The 14,855-nt window shown below is 51.9% G+C and overlaps 1 protein-coding gene across 1 annotated transcript; it reads right to left on the bottom strand.

The window, feature by feature from the left end:
• Positions 1-1,275: 1,275 nt before the first annotated feature.
• PSMD3 (proteasome 26S subunit, non-ATPase 3) lies at positions 1,276-14,188 on the bottom strand. The gene is made up of 12 exons (XM_068976189.1): positions 13,836-14,188; positions 11,768-11,958; positions 10,035-10,172; positions 8,666-8,802; positions 7,634-7,824; positions 7,369-7,472; positions 3,834-3,948; positions 3,612-3,731; positions 3,173-3,276; positions 2,787-2,942; positions 1,808-1,858; positions 1,276-1,681 (listed from the first exon to the last, which is right to left on the bottom strand). The coding sequence occupies exons 1-12, from the start codon at positions 14,053-14,055 to the stop codon at positions 1,604-1,606; spliced, it is 1,605 nt and encodes a 534-aa protein (XP_068832290.1). The 5' UTR covers positions 14,056-14,188; the 3' UTR covers positions 1,276-1,603.
• Between the last annotated feature and the right edge of the window lie 667 nt (positions 14,189-14,855).

The following is a 14,855-nucleotide window of genomic DNA, read 5'->3' as shown; positions in this document are numbered from 1 at the left end:
GAGGGACTTCCTTGGTGGTCCAGTGGCTAAGACTTCCCACTCCCCATACAGGGGGCCTGTGTTCGATCTCTGGTCAGGGAACTAGATCCCACACACTGCAACTAAGAGTTCGCATGCTGAGACTGAAGATCCCGCATGTTGCAACTAAAAAGACAGATCCTACAGCTGCAGTGAAGACCGAAGATCCTGTGTGCAGCAATTGAGACCCGAGCCGTGCTAAGTTGCTTCAGTTGTGTCTCTGCGTGACCCCATGAACTGTATGTATGTAGCCTGCCAGGTTCCTCTGTCCATGGGGTTCTCCAGGCAAGAATACTGGAGCAGACTGCCATTCCCTTCTCCAGATCTTCCAGACCCAGGGATTGAACTGGTATGTCTTATGTCTAACCTGCATTAGCAGATGGGTTCTTTACCACTAGCGCCACCTGGGAAGCCCAGTACAGCCAAATAAATATATATATAAAAAGAAAAAGAAATCAGCAAGGTGGAAAGGAAGAGACCAATAAGAGAGGGAATGCAGCTGAGAGGGAGAAACCCATGAGGCACTGCTCAGATGACAGAGCTGGCAGGAAGGTATGGCACGTGTATGTCCCAGGTGCCAGCCCGAGAACATGAATATCGCAAATGACCCAACGAGGGGTGCACCACTGGCAGTGGCTGAAGCCTTGGAGAGCTGGGCAGGCCCACTGTCTCACCATATGCTGCCAGAGCAGGTGGGCTGGGGGCCACAGGGAGCCCCCTCGTGCCCGACCACTCCTCGCTGCCCTCAGGGAGGAGCCCATCCTCCCCTCTCAAGGGCCAGCTGGGCAGGGCCCTGCTCCCAACATGGTGCAGCCTTGCTGGAGACCCTTCTCTCCTCATTGAATCTCACCTGAGGGCCAGACTCTCACATTTTGTTTGATCCATTGGAAGCCTAGATTCCTCATTTTCGAGCCAGGAGATCACTGAGTATAATAATTTATTTGACAGATCTGCCAAAGGAGCCTGAGAGGTTTAGAGAGTTGCCCACTTATTTGAGAGCCAGTTAGATGTGAAAGAGTAAACCCAGGCCCTTCTGACCCCAGATCAGAATCTCTTCACCCAGCCCCTGGCCGCCTCCTCATCTACAACTGCATCAGGTCCTCAGATCATGCCCGGGGCTGGCACTCCCAGGCCAGGAGAAAAATCTGGGGCTGTAACACTGTACCTGTGAGGGCAAAAGAGAGTAACTGATACACAAGGAGCTTTGGAGAACTTTTTATTGTTTAAAAATCATAATTGAAGCTTCAAAAAACATACAGCCTAACACATGTCCCAGTTCCGGGGCCCTACTCCCTGGAGGAGGGCACAGGGCTAGTCCCTCCCATCGTGCTGCCCACACCACTAGCCAGGACCCTGCCCTGGGGAGGCTGCCCGCCCGCCCGCCTGCCCCCGTGTGCTAAGTCACCGGCTGAGGAGGGGCCCTGGGATGAGGTAGGGTGGCCGGCTCCCTGCACCCCTCACCCCCTGCACATAGCAGTCTGTGTGCCCCGTGTGGGAAGAGGAGCCAGTTCCCTGGGCAGGGGACCCCCACGGGGGAAAGACAGAGCCAGTCCCCACTCACCCCACCCCTCCCCAGCCCCCTAGCTCAAGGGAAGCTGTCGTCGTCATCTTCTGCCATCTCCTTGGCAAACTCCAAGTCCTGCTGCTCCCGCTCTCGCCGCTCCTGGGGAAGAGGGCCAGGGGGCGGGGGGCTGAGGGCCAGCCAGGCACTCACTTGGTCTGCATCCAGCCCGACCCACCCAGGCTTTCCAGAAACTTCCCCTTCCACCCAAAGCAGAAAGCAGCTTACCTCTGCAGACTCCAAGTCCTTGTTGTAGGATTTGGGAGGAAACCTCATGGCCTGAAGCACAATGGAGAGAGGAGTGAGTGAAGAGGAGGCAGGCACCTGGGCGCTAGGAAATGTACCGGACAGGTGACACTCCTCAGTTTAGTCTGCTGGGGCATGGTGACTAATGACCCGTGACACCACGTGATAAACACTACAAAGAAAATCCAGAGGGATAAACGACCAGCCCTCTCAGTCAGGCAGGGAGGCGGACTGGCAGTGAGAAGGAGGAAGAACGGATGGCCTATGGGAGTGGAAGGAAGGGCATTCTAGGCAGACATTCAAGGTGTGAGAGGTTAGGCTGGAGCTCAGTGGGGCCAGCTGGGAGGAGGGGAGAAGGGGGGGGAGGGGCTGACGGGAGCAGTCCTGGGGAGTGAGGCTAGAGACACAGGGGACCAGTCACAAAGGGTCTTTCATGCACAGCGTTTGCCTGATTTCAGACAAAGTGATATGCCTGGTTTCCTGGGGGGAGAGACCAGGAAAAACAGTGTCCGACAGTACCAGCACCTGACCCACAAGGGCTTAGGAGCCTTTTGCGGACCAAGATGGTGGTCCCACCCTTTACACAATTCAAACTTTGCTAAGTGCCCCAAGACAGTGATTTCATCCAATCTCGACAACTCTGTGAAGCAGGCAGGGCAGGTAATACCTCACTATCAGTCTCACAGATGGAGACATGGAGACTTCACAGAAGGTAAACGACTCAAATTTGGAACCAAATCCAGAACCGCACACCCTAAACCCCAGTCTCATCCTCCCTGGCAACCAGACCCTTTAAGTGCACAGAGGCATTGTGGTCCCACAAGCCAAGTCCTTTACCCCTCTCGGACCCCCAGTGCTTTAGAGACTGGGAGCCGGGCCCCAAACCAAGCCGGTCTTCTCTAGGAGCCTGTGGGTGTGGCAGCGTGCTGCCCAGCTGGCTCTGCAGCTCAGGGCCCCTCACCTTGACAGACATGTTGTGAATATCCAGGCAAAAGGAAATGCGCTGGTGGAAGGCTAACTGGGGCTCGCGGGTGGAATAGATGTCAATCATCTCCTTGGACTGGACGTAGCCCTTCTCGTGGTTGATGCTGGCCTCAATGACGCCATCTCGAATGGCCTGCAGGCCCCAAAGGGAGAAGTCACCAGAAAGTCCATCTTCTAAGTCTGAGAACATCCCGTCTCATCTCTTTGTCCTTGCTGATCTCTCCTACATTCATTCGTGCACACACAGACACTCTGGCAACTTCCTGGCTTCACTGTAAGCTGGGCATGCCGCCGCTTTAGCCGTCAACCCCCTCCCGCCCCGCGTCTGAAACATGGCGTCTGTGACCCCCGAACCAGGCCCACCTTGGCGACAATGAACTCTGCATCCTCTGGGCTATCAAGCTGCAGCTTCTGGGCGATGTCCGCCAAGGAGATGCGGGAATAGGAGAGGCTGATCATGCGCACACCTGGGAGGAGGGGCGCGGGGAGGATAGGCTGGGCACAGACCCTTCACCTGCCCGGGCAGCCACAGCGCTGTCCCAGCCCCAGAGAAGCCGAGTCCCAGTCCTGCTTCCAGGCTCCCTCAGACCCTGACCCACACTTGTCTTTTTTTTTTTAAGTGATCAGGTTACCTTTTCTTTTTTCTAGTTTGGCTGGACTGGGTCTTTGTTACAGCGCAAGGGCTTCTCACTGCAGCGTGTGGGCTTAGCTGCCCCGCAGCACGTGGGACCTTTGTTCCCTGACCAGGAATTGAACCTGTGTCCCCCACCCTGGAAGGTAGAGTCTCAAGCCTGACCCACACCTGTCTTGATGACGTTGTGCCGCAGTCGGATAATGAGGGTGTAGGTCCCATCTGCTTGGAACTTCTCCCCAAACTGATCCAGGACCTGGTTGAACTTGGCTAGGTTTCCTGTCCTGACAGCTGTGGTGGGGAGAGGAGTGGGTCAGATGCTGCCCGTGGCGCATACACCAGAGGGGACACAGTGCTGGGGGGCGGCACGCCCTGGGAGGGGACCAGCCTTACCCTGGGTCAGAAGGAAGTAGGGCATGAGTGAGCGCTTGAGGGATGGTTGACGGAACTGCAGCCGGTCTGGGATCTCCCCCAGCAACAACTCCACCACAATCAGAAGCTTGTGCACCTGGAAGGCAGTGGGCAGGGAGCCCACAGGGTGGGAGGAGAGAACCAAGGGGGCTTCAACTCAGCCAGACACACAGGAAAAGAAGGACGGCGGCACTGGACTGGGCCCATGAGAGAGGAAAACACCCTCAAGCTGTGCTGCATGTGGAACCGAGGCTCTGCCTTGGGATCAGGCCCTGGGAGCCTCTGACCCTTTGACTACATCGGGCCCTCAGCTTCATTTCACTTAGCCAATCAGTGCACAATGCTCCAAAATGGCAAAGCTCCAAATTACAGGCTGGATGGGCAGGTTCTATGGCTCAGAACCAGTGAGGAAGCAGGGCCCAGAGGCCTCAGGGATGGGATGCAAGCCAGTCTAAAGATGCTGGTTACGGAGGTGAACCATATGTAAGCTAGTCGTCTGGGTAGAGGAAGAAGCACAGGAAAGGGCCTGCAGAGCCTCGGTGAATGAGCTGGGTATGATGGACAGGGTTGCCTGGGAAACCGGGTCCCTCCTCCTGATGCAGCACCCTGCAAGGGAGACTGTGGGAGAAGGGGACGACTTCCCCCACAAGCAGGAGGGACAGGAGCCCAGACAGCTAAACCACGGGCAAGCAAGTGTCACAAAGGAGGCGAGGGGTTAAAAACGGGGGTGGGTGATGGTGCCCACAGCTGGGCAGGGAGGGCCCCGCCTTCCGGGGTGGTCCCCTCGCTCACCACTACCCTGTCCCTCTGCGTACTCCGTGAGTGAGGGGAAAGCCACGGTGATGGCAGAAATGAACATGAGCTCTGAGGATTCTTTTAAGCAATGGCAGACTGGTACTTTTTCGGCCACACCTTACAGCATGCAGGATCTTAATTCCCTGACCAGGGACAGAACCTGTGCCCCCTGCACTGGGAGCGCAAAGTCTTAACTACTGGATCATGAGGGAAGTCCCAAGCTTGAGAAATCTGATGAAGCAGAAAAAGGAGGGAGAATGATTCAGCCAAAGGGACAGGCTGGAGAAGAGGCCAGTGTACTTGAGGAGGTGAGGGGGTCTGTCAGGAGAGATGCCTGGGGCACGTCTCGGGACGCCCAGTTCTGAGTGCCAGGCTGAGTTCTGAGCTCGGAGACAGAATGCCAGTCTTTACCTGCTAGCTAGAAATGTCGAGTCTCTGGATTCCTCCTCCCTAGAATGGGTGTAATAACAATACTACTACCTGAACTACCAGACCCACAAGACTCACAATACTTTACTGGGTAGGAAATGGGAAAAATGCAAGCTTCCTGGACCAGGCAGACCAGCCAGGACCTCCACTGAGTCAGGCAGGGGAAGCTGGGCTGGCAGAGGGGAGGATGGTGACCAGCAGTGTCAGTGGCTCAAACAAGGGCACGGGCACCATCAGAGAGGAGATGACTACCAAAGGCGTCAGGCAAATCAACAGACGACTCAGCGATAGGGAAGGTGGGGACAAGTCCAAGATGACCCAAGGCTTCTATGCAGACGAGGAGAGCAAGAAGAACTGTAAGTGGCACACAGGCGGGTCTGGACAAGGTGAATGTGAGGAGCCAGCAAGTATCTTAATGGAGATGTGTGCTGAGAAGTGGAATTTGCAGGTCTGGGTTTACGAGAGGGCTCAAAACTTGTATTATGGGCGGAACTGGGAACCCCCAGATTTTTATGGTGAAGTCCTAATCCGAGTACCCCAGAAGGTGACTGGATTTGGAGCTAGAACCTTTAAAGAGGTTTATGAAGGGAATATGAAGTCCTGTGAGTGGGCCCTAATCCAATTATGATTGGGGTCTTTACAAGAAGAACTAGAGATACAGATATGCACGGAAGGAAGACCATTTGGAGATGGCAGAAGATGGACAACTCCAAGCAAAAGAGAAGCTCCCAGAACAACCTGGCCACACTGACATCCTGAATTCGGACTTCTCACCTCCAGAAATAGAATTTCTGCTGTTTAAGCCAGCCAGTCTTGTTACAGCAACCCGGGCAGATTAAGACAGATTAATGGACTTCAGTGATGCATTGTGGCAGAGAGAGCTAAGCCGTGAAAACAAATGAGATTCCCCCAAGGCGAGAACGTGGAACAATTACGGATGGTACACTTTCAGTGTGCTCTGCTTCAGATGCCATGTTAAACTCCACATCTGTCTCTACCCATTCTCACCCGCCCTGTTTTTACTTAAAGCTAGCTCTCCACTTGGGCTCTCTAGCCCATTCCTCCTACCTCTTCCCAGGCCTTGGCTCATCACCTATCTGCTTCAGCCTCTCTGGGTGGGAAGTTCTCCCACCTCGGCTTCTTTACCTCTCGAGCAGCCCTTCCACCTCTTTCCTGGCTCCTTCACCAACAGTCCACGGGCAAGGCCTCACTCCAGCTCCCTCTGCTCCTTCTTGCAACCTGGGTCTACCACAGAAAACTCTGAAACCTTATCCATCCGCAGCAAAATCTGGTTTGAAAACACCGCTTTACCCCATGACACCTCTCCTTGGTGTGCACCACAGCCTGTATGTCAATTACGTGCATTTTTACTGATTTTTAGAAGAAGGTTTAGTGTGTGTCCTACACTGTAAGCAATCTTACATTCTGCAATGTACCTTATGTGTCTGAAAAACCACCCCTTTCTATGAAAATTCAACCTATCTTTCAAAAACCAGATCAAATATAACTGTTTAAAGATTTATTTTACCACAACTAAATTTGCCTTTCTCTGAACTGCTGAACTAAAACCAAAGCTCCTACCAAACTGAGGTCGTCGGTATACATGCTCATCCTTCAAGGGCTCTCCTCATGCTCTCTTTCAAGGGCCAGGAGGTGCCTGTGTGTGAGTGTGGGAGCAGTCATCTGTGGCTGGGAAAGCTGGGTCCTAATTCTGGCTGCTAGGCTCTGTGATTCTACACAGCTCTCAAGCCATTCTGCTTCAGGTGTTCTGATTCCATCTCTGAGTGCGAATACCATTTCTAATCCTTCTTTTCTATCCCTCACAGTGCCCAGTATCAAGGTCAGCACTCAAGAAATATACCTGGGGACTGACAGCTCTGACGTGGCCGAGGTTTGCCTCCACCTGAGTCGGTCACCTTACGGAGGGCCCTGGGTTCCCTGGCCACAGACACCACTGCTCCCAAAGGGGCACCTGAGGGACCAGGTAAAGAGTCCAGAGCTAATCAACACAAACAAGACCCGTGCATGAAAAGACTATAGGATCTTCCGGGGAGTCAGGAATATTTAAAACCTACCTACCAGGGAGAAGACTCGGGATATACACTGCCAGAGGCGCAGGCAGTGTCGGCCCAAGGTGCCCTGAACAGCGTTAGGTGGAAACAGACACGTGATGCCACCTTTAGGGTACGAAGACAAGGTGAAGATGCCTTCCTGGCTCCTCAGATGGGCAAACAGCACTAACGTGGTATCAGATGAGTAAGGGGGTCAAAGGGGAGAGAGAGCTGCTGCTCACCGTCTGTTTGAAGCCGACAGCTGTGTGCTGAGGGGCCTTCCGAAGGGCGTTGGTCATTGTTCTTCGGGCCTCTGAGTACTCCAGCTGGATGGCTTTGATGCGCCCTGGGTGTGAGAAGAGGAGAGCTGATCAAGACGAGAGCGTTATCCAAACCCTGGTCCTCCACAAACCAGAGCGCCTCTTAGGCACCACGGGCACCACATTCTTAGCCAATTTGTGCCGAGTGAGCCTGAGACGCCTCCTGGCTGGGGCGGGCCCTGCTCACCTGTGTAGTAGAGGTACCTTGCCCACTCGTTGTTGTTGGCCTGCTCGGGGAACACGGACTTGGACACCAGCTTCTCGGCCTGGTCGTACAGGCTGTAGTGCAGGTAGTTCCGCAGCAGGAGGTTCAGCAGTGTGGCCTGCCCGTCCGTGTCATGCCGCAGTGTGGCGGTCCGGAGCCGAGCGTGCAAGAAGCTTCAAGAAGGAAAGAGATGAGGTCAAAGGCCTCAAGTAACAACTCTGAACAGTCAACTAGTAACGCACCAGTGTGGGTGCACAGAGGACCCGCACTCAGATGGGGGAGACAGACAACTCTCATGATGAATAAGTGTACCGTGAGGCCTGACAAAAGGTGGGGGTGGGGGGTGACGCAGAAATCAGGGTAAGTGCGATAGGGGCGCCGGAGGACAGGAGGGAGTTGTGGCTTTAAACAGACCGGTCAGGGTAGGACTCACTGAGAAGGTTACAGTTAAGCACAGGCTTGAGGACGCAGGGAGGAGGGCACTCTCAGCCAAGGGGAGTGTGCGCCCATGGAAGAGCGAGGCGTCGGGGAGCTGGGGGGCCCAGACCCTATGAGGCCTCAAAAGCTTTTATCAGGAGGGCTTTTCCCTGAGGGGAATGGGGAGCCACCGCAGGTTCCAAGCAGAGGAGGGAAAGGCTTTCCAGCCTGTCCTTATACCTTTTTTAAAAACAAAAACCTTTTATTTTATATTGGAGCACAGCCAATTAACAACGCTGTGATAGTTTCAGGTGCAAAACAAAGGGACTCAGCCATACTCCCCTGGTACCTCTGACTCACTGAAGAGGTGGGTGAGAGGAGGAGCCTGGGGGACAGGACTTAGCAGGCCAGTGGTCATCTCTGCCTCAGCCCCTCAAGCCCTCCCGCAGCTCAGGGCGTGTTAGCCGTCACCCCCACTTCCTGCTGGGGCCTTAGCGCCTCCCAGGCCTCGGCCCCCTGCAAGTGCACAGCTCTGTGCAGCGCCTGACCATTTTGCTGACCCCGAGGCCCGCGAGCGAGACCCCTGGCCACCGGTACCTGCGCACCACATCCAGCTTATCCAGGAACTCATAGACCCGGGCGTGATAATAGTAACACTTGGCAGCCACGAGGTCCAAGGCCCGGCGGTTCTGAGTGCTGATTTTCTGCATCAGATCATCAGAAATCTTCTGTGCCTGGGGAGGCAGCCAAAAGAGAGTCAAGCGGCAGTGCTTCAAAATTTAAACACGGAGCTATCACATGAGCCAGCAAGTCCCCTCCTAGGCATATGTCCAAGAGAACTGGAAACGTATGTTCACATAAAAGCTTGCACACGAATGTTTATATCAACATTTTTCACAATAACCAGTAAGTGGAACCGGCCCAAGTGCTTATCATCCAATCAATGGTTAAACAAAATGTGGTATATCCATGTGATGAAATAGTACTCCTCCATAAAAAGGAACAGAGTACAGATACATGCTACAACATGGATAAACCTAGAAAACCCTAAGCTACACAAAGAAGTCAGACACAAAAGGCACATAGTATCCATGGGACACAAAGTATTAAAAGATTACTGGGCTGTGGGGAGGGGAGAACAAGGTGTGATTACTAACAGGTATGGTATTTTTCTTTGTGGGGGGCGGTGGGGGTTGGTGGGGTAGTGACTAAGCTTGTCTGGAATTAGACAGGAGGGCAGTTGTACAACCTTGTGAATATACAAAAAAGCCATCGAAATCTAGACTTTCAAGTGCGTGAATTATAGCTAAAGAGCAACCAATCAAACAAAAACCAGCCAGTGGCAAAGCAAGGAAAAAATAAAACAGAAGACGGAGGCATAAGACCTGTCACCTCCTGGGTGTGCCCCTGGGAGAGAAGCTGAGCCTGCCAGGGCAGCTGCCCCAGCTGGAGGCGGTGCTGGAAGAGTCGTATCCACAATGGAGTCTTTCAGATCCACAGTAAGAGCTGCCATTTATTAACATGTAGGGAATGCTGACTTTGTGCAGGTCATTGTGCCAAGTTATTTTTTAAATGTATTATTTTTATTTAATACTAATGATAAACTTGTAAGAATGGCAGCTCGTCTTATTTTACACACAGCTGGAAGAAATCAATTTGCCTAAGGTACAAATGGGATTTGAAGCCAGGTCTTTCTGCCTCCAAATCTACCCTTTCCAAAGCATCCCCCACCCAGGGACTGTGCCACAGAGAGGCACAGTGGCTATGGGCAGGCCTTTCCCAGAGCCGGAGCAGGAGTTGAGGGGTCTTCCTCGGATGTGGGGCTGGGCGCATCCTCACGCTGGGGAAGAGTCTGGGGGGCAGTGAATGACCCAGTGATGATCTATTTCTTCACAAGAGGCGATCTCCCCCACTAACCCCACGCACTGCCTGGGGCGCGTTAGTCACACGCTCTGGTCTTGGATACCTCTTTGTAGCGCTTGCTGTTCATCAGGAAGATGACCATGAGAAGCTGGAGGTAGGCTTCCACTTCAGGCAGGAGGGGAGCCGATGCAGCTTTTCCTGTTCGGGGACGGAACTGTAAATCGGCTTCTGTGTCCATGGGCTAGGAGAGGACGTGAGTTACCGTGGAAGAGCTCAGTCAGATCAATACACCAGGAATTTCTTAAGCACTCACTATTATTTCAACAGAGATTTACTAAGTGCCCACTGTGTGCCAAGATTTTTCTGGGTGCTGGGGATACAAAAATATTGAAGGGAGTAAAAAAGGCTGGTGATAAAATCAATACAGAAAAGAGTTACAGAGGTATAACATCCTTATAGAAGAGAACGGGGACAGAAAGGATGATGTAAGGACCCCTCAGAGAGCCTACAATCTAACTAGAGATTAAACCACCATACCTGAAACCACTGCAAATTCTGTCAGGCAGGGTTTAATAAAGTGATATAATTCTAGAGATGAGATCAAGAATAATGAGACAGGGAGTTCCCTGGTGGTCTAGTGGCTGGGATTCTAGGTTTCACTGCTGTGGCCTGGGTTCAACGCCTGGTCGGGGAATTGAGTTATGCAAGATGTGTGGCTTGGCCAAAAAAGAATAATGAGACAAAAAAATTTTTTTTTGGTGGTAATAAAGAAATTTAGGGGGAAATTGACATATATATAGTATTTATTTTCAGATCTAGTCACTAAAACTGGAATAATGTGTAACAGATCAAAAAATGATCTTGATGGGGGACTTCAGAGATGTACAGGTTAAAAAATATTCCAGGCAGGGCTGGGGGAGGCTGCTTTTCCCCTTTCCCAGACAGTAAAGTCTTACTGTCCACCTCAGGGGATTTCCTGAGTTTTACATCTATGAAACAGATTGTAAGCATACAGAATTTTAGGGAGATGAAGGTAGCTGAAGGGCCAATGAAGTTTAACAAGGGGCAGGACTTGAACTGTACCATGAATGATAAGGGAAGTTTTGCAGTCAGAAAGGAAAAGGAGAGGTTTCTCCTGGCATGCAGACAACCATCACCAGCAAACTAATGTCATCAACATGCACTCTGTGCCACACACTGTTCTAAGAGCCTTCCCCGTCTTCCTCAGCAACTGCCCCACAACGTGCCCCCAGAGCTGCTCATCACATACATCAGACGAGGCCCAGGGAAATTAGGTCAGACACCAAATGGTAGAGCTGGGATTAAAAACTCAACCTTCCCCCAAAACCTGTGTTCTTAACCACGGTTCTCTTTTGGGTGGGGCCACACTGCAGGGCATGCGGAATCTCAGTTCCCCGTCCAAGGATCCAACTATAACGCCTGCAGTGGAAACAAGGAGTCTTAACCACTGGGCCACCGGGGAAGTCCCTTAACCACTCTTCTCTACATCCTCCATGGTGAAGCTTCAGAGGCAGAGAGATGGTAGAACCTTCTCCCAGGCCCTATGTTGGGAGTGGTGGGAAATGAATGTAGTTGGAAGGGTTCTGATTCTCAGATCCTTTTTCTGACTCAGAATAATGACCCTACAGGGCAGAAGGATGGTCCCCCTGTTAGAGGGCAGATGAGTATTAAGAGGGGCTGCTTTGCTTCATGTCTCTGCTGTGGCAGGTAATGAGACAGGTCTCCAGGATGGGACACAGCTACCCAGGGTGGAATGTGTGTCCCTGTGTGTCTCAAGCCAAGCCCACACTCCTGTGCTGGCCTGACTCCACTCACCTCTTCCAGGAAGGGTAGCAAGAAGTCTCGAGTAGCATTGTTGGAAGTGAAGAAGCCGTGCACGGCCTTATACAGAACGTAGTGGTTGAGGCGGCGGGATGTGGAAGGCAGCATCCGTAGGGCCCGCAGCACAAACCGAGGCTCCTTGCCCGACACTGCCTTCTCCAGCTGTTTCACGTGCTCCTTGATGTCTGTGGAGGAGCAGGGGAGGAAAAATGTGAATTCCAACTCCTCCTACCCCTCCGCCACTCCAGCCAAGCAGTCTTAGGAAGCCTCTTGCAAATGTCAGGATGTGGCCAGTCCCCTCTTTTGCTCTGACAGGGTTGAGCAATACTTATGGATGCCATATGCTAATTTTAAGACATAACCAAGAGACACAGAAAAACAAAGCTGGGTTGGGGAAGAAGTAGAGAGTGACATAAAAAGGAAAAAAAAAAAAAACCATGAAAAACAAAAACACGTGGGGATTTAGCAGATCTTCAAATAGGAAAACACTTTTCAAATGCGAACAATGGGAGAAATCACGCACATACACACACACAAGACTGAAAGAACTTCATAGAAAAAGCAAACAAACAAAATCCTTCTAATAACTGTAGCAAAAGAAAAGTATCTGCAACAAATGTGGCCAGAGATGCATATTCAATAAAGAGCTTGTAGAAAGGATTAAAATAAATACAAATGAGCATGAATGGTCAATATGAAAAGAATGACAAACAGACATGAAAAATGTTTCATTAGTATTCAAATAACCACTGATGAAAACATTTTTCAATAATCATTCTAACAGTATTTGAAAAATGATAACATACAGAGTACAGGGGTGACCAGGACATTTATGTTTGCATAATGTAAATTAGTACAGTTTTCCTGGACATATCTACCAAGGACCTTAAAAATATCCTTTCAACTCAGGGATCTATACTGAATGAGTAATTATAGAAATAGATCAAATACGTGGGCAGAGATGATGGCTGCAAAGCTATTTATAATGGAGGAAAATGGAAACAAATGTCCAGAAATAAGGGAGTACCATCAATTGGTAGCTTCTCAGTTTCCCTTGTATTCGTATTCCTTTGTATTAGAATAGAAGCTGATGCAGTCAACACTATCACAACCTCAAACCACCACCCAGGAGCATAACTTTGCTTATTTCAATGTTTTTGAGCTAGTTTCTCACGTAGTTAAGCAGAGAGAAAATCCAATGAATAGTCCTATCCTACTTGATCCAGAAGTGGGAAATGGCACCAGGGTCACAGTGGGGAGTCTTCACTCTACCCACTCCAAATATGGACAGGATGCTCTAAGTTGGAAAAGTGAAATATAAACTTGGAGGAACAAGAGGAGGATGGAAACAGAACAGGCACCAAGGAAAAGAGAAATGGGGGAAATGGCATATAGTTTAGGTGGGAGGTGAGTATCAGGAACTCAAACAAATGACAACTAAAAAGTTGAAAGTGTATCCTGTGTTTAAACTCTTTAGAAACAGAGCAGGAGTAAGGGTTTGAAGGGAGAGAAAAACGAGATAGGATCGTTTGGCCAGTTCAATTAGAGAGCAACGAGGAAGCAAGATACTAAGCAGAAAGGGCTCTCTTAGCGGAGTTTATTAAAGGTGGTTAAGACAACAGAAATCATTCTTAAAACACAGGAGTCAGTATTCTGTGTTAGTCTTATCCCCCTTCAAAGATAAATACAGACACTGGTTTTTATAGAGATCGGTCATGCATTGGGATCACTAGAATCAGTCTGATGAGATATAAGTGGAATAATAGGGTAAGAGGAGAGAACTTAGAAGAGGGTGTCTATGGGCCCAGTGAGACCTAATTCTAGATGCAATTCCCCGTGGAGGGAAGGTGTGTGAGAAGGGAGGAGTCCAGAGTCTAGAGAGACTTCAGTTATCCGGGCTGCGGTCGGGAGTGTCAGGGTAGCGGGAGCAGGCACTTGGGGGTGATCCGAAGGAAACCCCAAGTCACGGAGGTGGAGGCTACGCTGGAGTCCCAAGGAGAGGCTACATCATCGGGTGCTGTCACCCGTGATCAGGGCACGTCCCCGGCCCAAGCTCTCGTACCCTCCAAGGTGACGGTGTCCAGCTCTCGCTGGGAGTGCTCAGCCGCCGCAGCCGCCGTCTTGCCAGCGGTCTCCCCGGTTGATCCGCCACCCGCCGCTGCCTCCTCTTTCATCTCCACATCCTGGGGGGCCGGGGGCGGCGGTGGTTCTTGTTCCCCTCCGCCGGGCGGCGGCTTCGCCTTGTCCGCGCCGCGGCGCCGCGCCGAGCCCTCCTGCTTCATGGCGCCCGGGGTCGCGGCCTAGTCCGGGGACCGAGGCCGGGGCCTCGCGTAAACCCTCGCACCGGAGACCAGGAACCGAGCCGGGCCTGCACACGAGCGCGGGCTCGCGTCGGGCCGCACGATGACGGAGCAGCTGCAAACCCCTTCCCGGCGCTGGGCCTTCTGGGAAACGACAGGCCGGGCTGGTCGATGGCCGAGTCATCAAAGGGGGAAAAAGTCAACCACCGAGACGCATGATGGAGGCGGATCTCCACGGAAGGAGCGGGGAGGAGCTTCTTTGAGTCTGTAAGGCTTGTTTTAGAGTGCTCCACTGTGTTGATTTTCTTGCTTGCTTCTCTCACATTGTACTTCCGTGAATGTCCACAAGAGGTCCACAAGCGGTCACCTCAGGCTCCAGCCTTGGTTACAGCGGAGCACCCCACCCAGCAAAGAGTGGGTAGGACCTACCGGAACGCAGGGCGTTTTGACGCCGTGAGTTGCTGGGCGGGTTTCATGCTTAAACTCTCAGTTTGCCCCCGGCAGGGTTCACTTTCGAGAGCCACGAGGCTGGTCCTCAACCGTAGCCCGGTGCATCGGGCACGAGAGAAGAAAAGAATCTGCGGAGGGCTGTGGAGCTAGGATGTTGTTCAGTCACTTGGTCTGTCCGATTCTTTGCGACTCCATGAACTGCAGCACGCCAGGTTTCCCTGTTCATCGCCGTCTCCTGGAGTTTGCCTGGCGTGCTGCTATCCATGGGGTCGAAAAAAGACTCTGACACGACTGAGCAACTGAGCAACAACAAATGTCCACTGAGTCGATGA

This window comes from Capricornis sumatraensis, chromosome 8 (genome assembly GCF_032405125.1).
Source record: "Capricornis sumatraensis isolate serow.1 chromosome 8, serow.2, whole genome shotgun sequence".
NCBI lineage: Eukaryota > Metazoa > Chordata > Mammalia > Artiodactyla > Bovidae > Capricornis > Capricornis sumatraensis.
This window is presented reverse-complemented; position numbering and strand designations above follow the sequence as displayed.

Bases quoted from the DNA above. Each gene is read 5' to 3' on its own strand.
- PSMD3 (XM_068976189.1), bottom strand. From the start codon at position 14,055: ATGAAGCAGGAGGGCTCGGCGCGGCGCCGCGGCGCGGACAAGGCGAAG. The intron at 11,959-13,835 runs GTACGAGAGCTT...GCTCCTCCACAG, and splicing joins GGACACCGTCACCTTGGAGG to ACATCAAGGAGCACGTGAAA. The intron at 1,682-1,807 runs GTAAGCTGCTTT...CCTCTTCCCCAG, and splicing joins AGGACTTGGAGTCTGCAGAG to GAGCGGCGAGAGCGGGAGCA.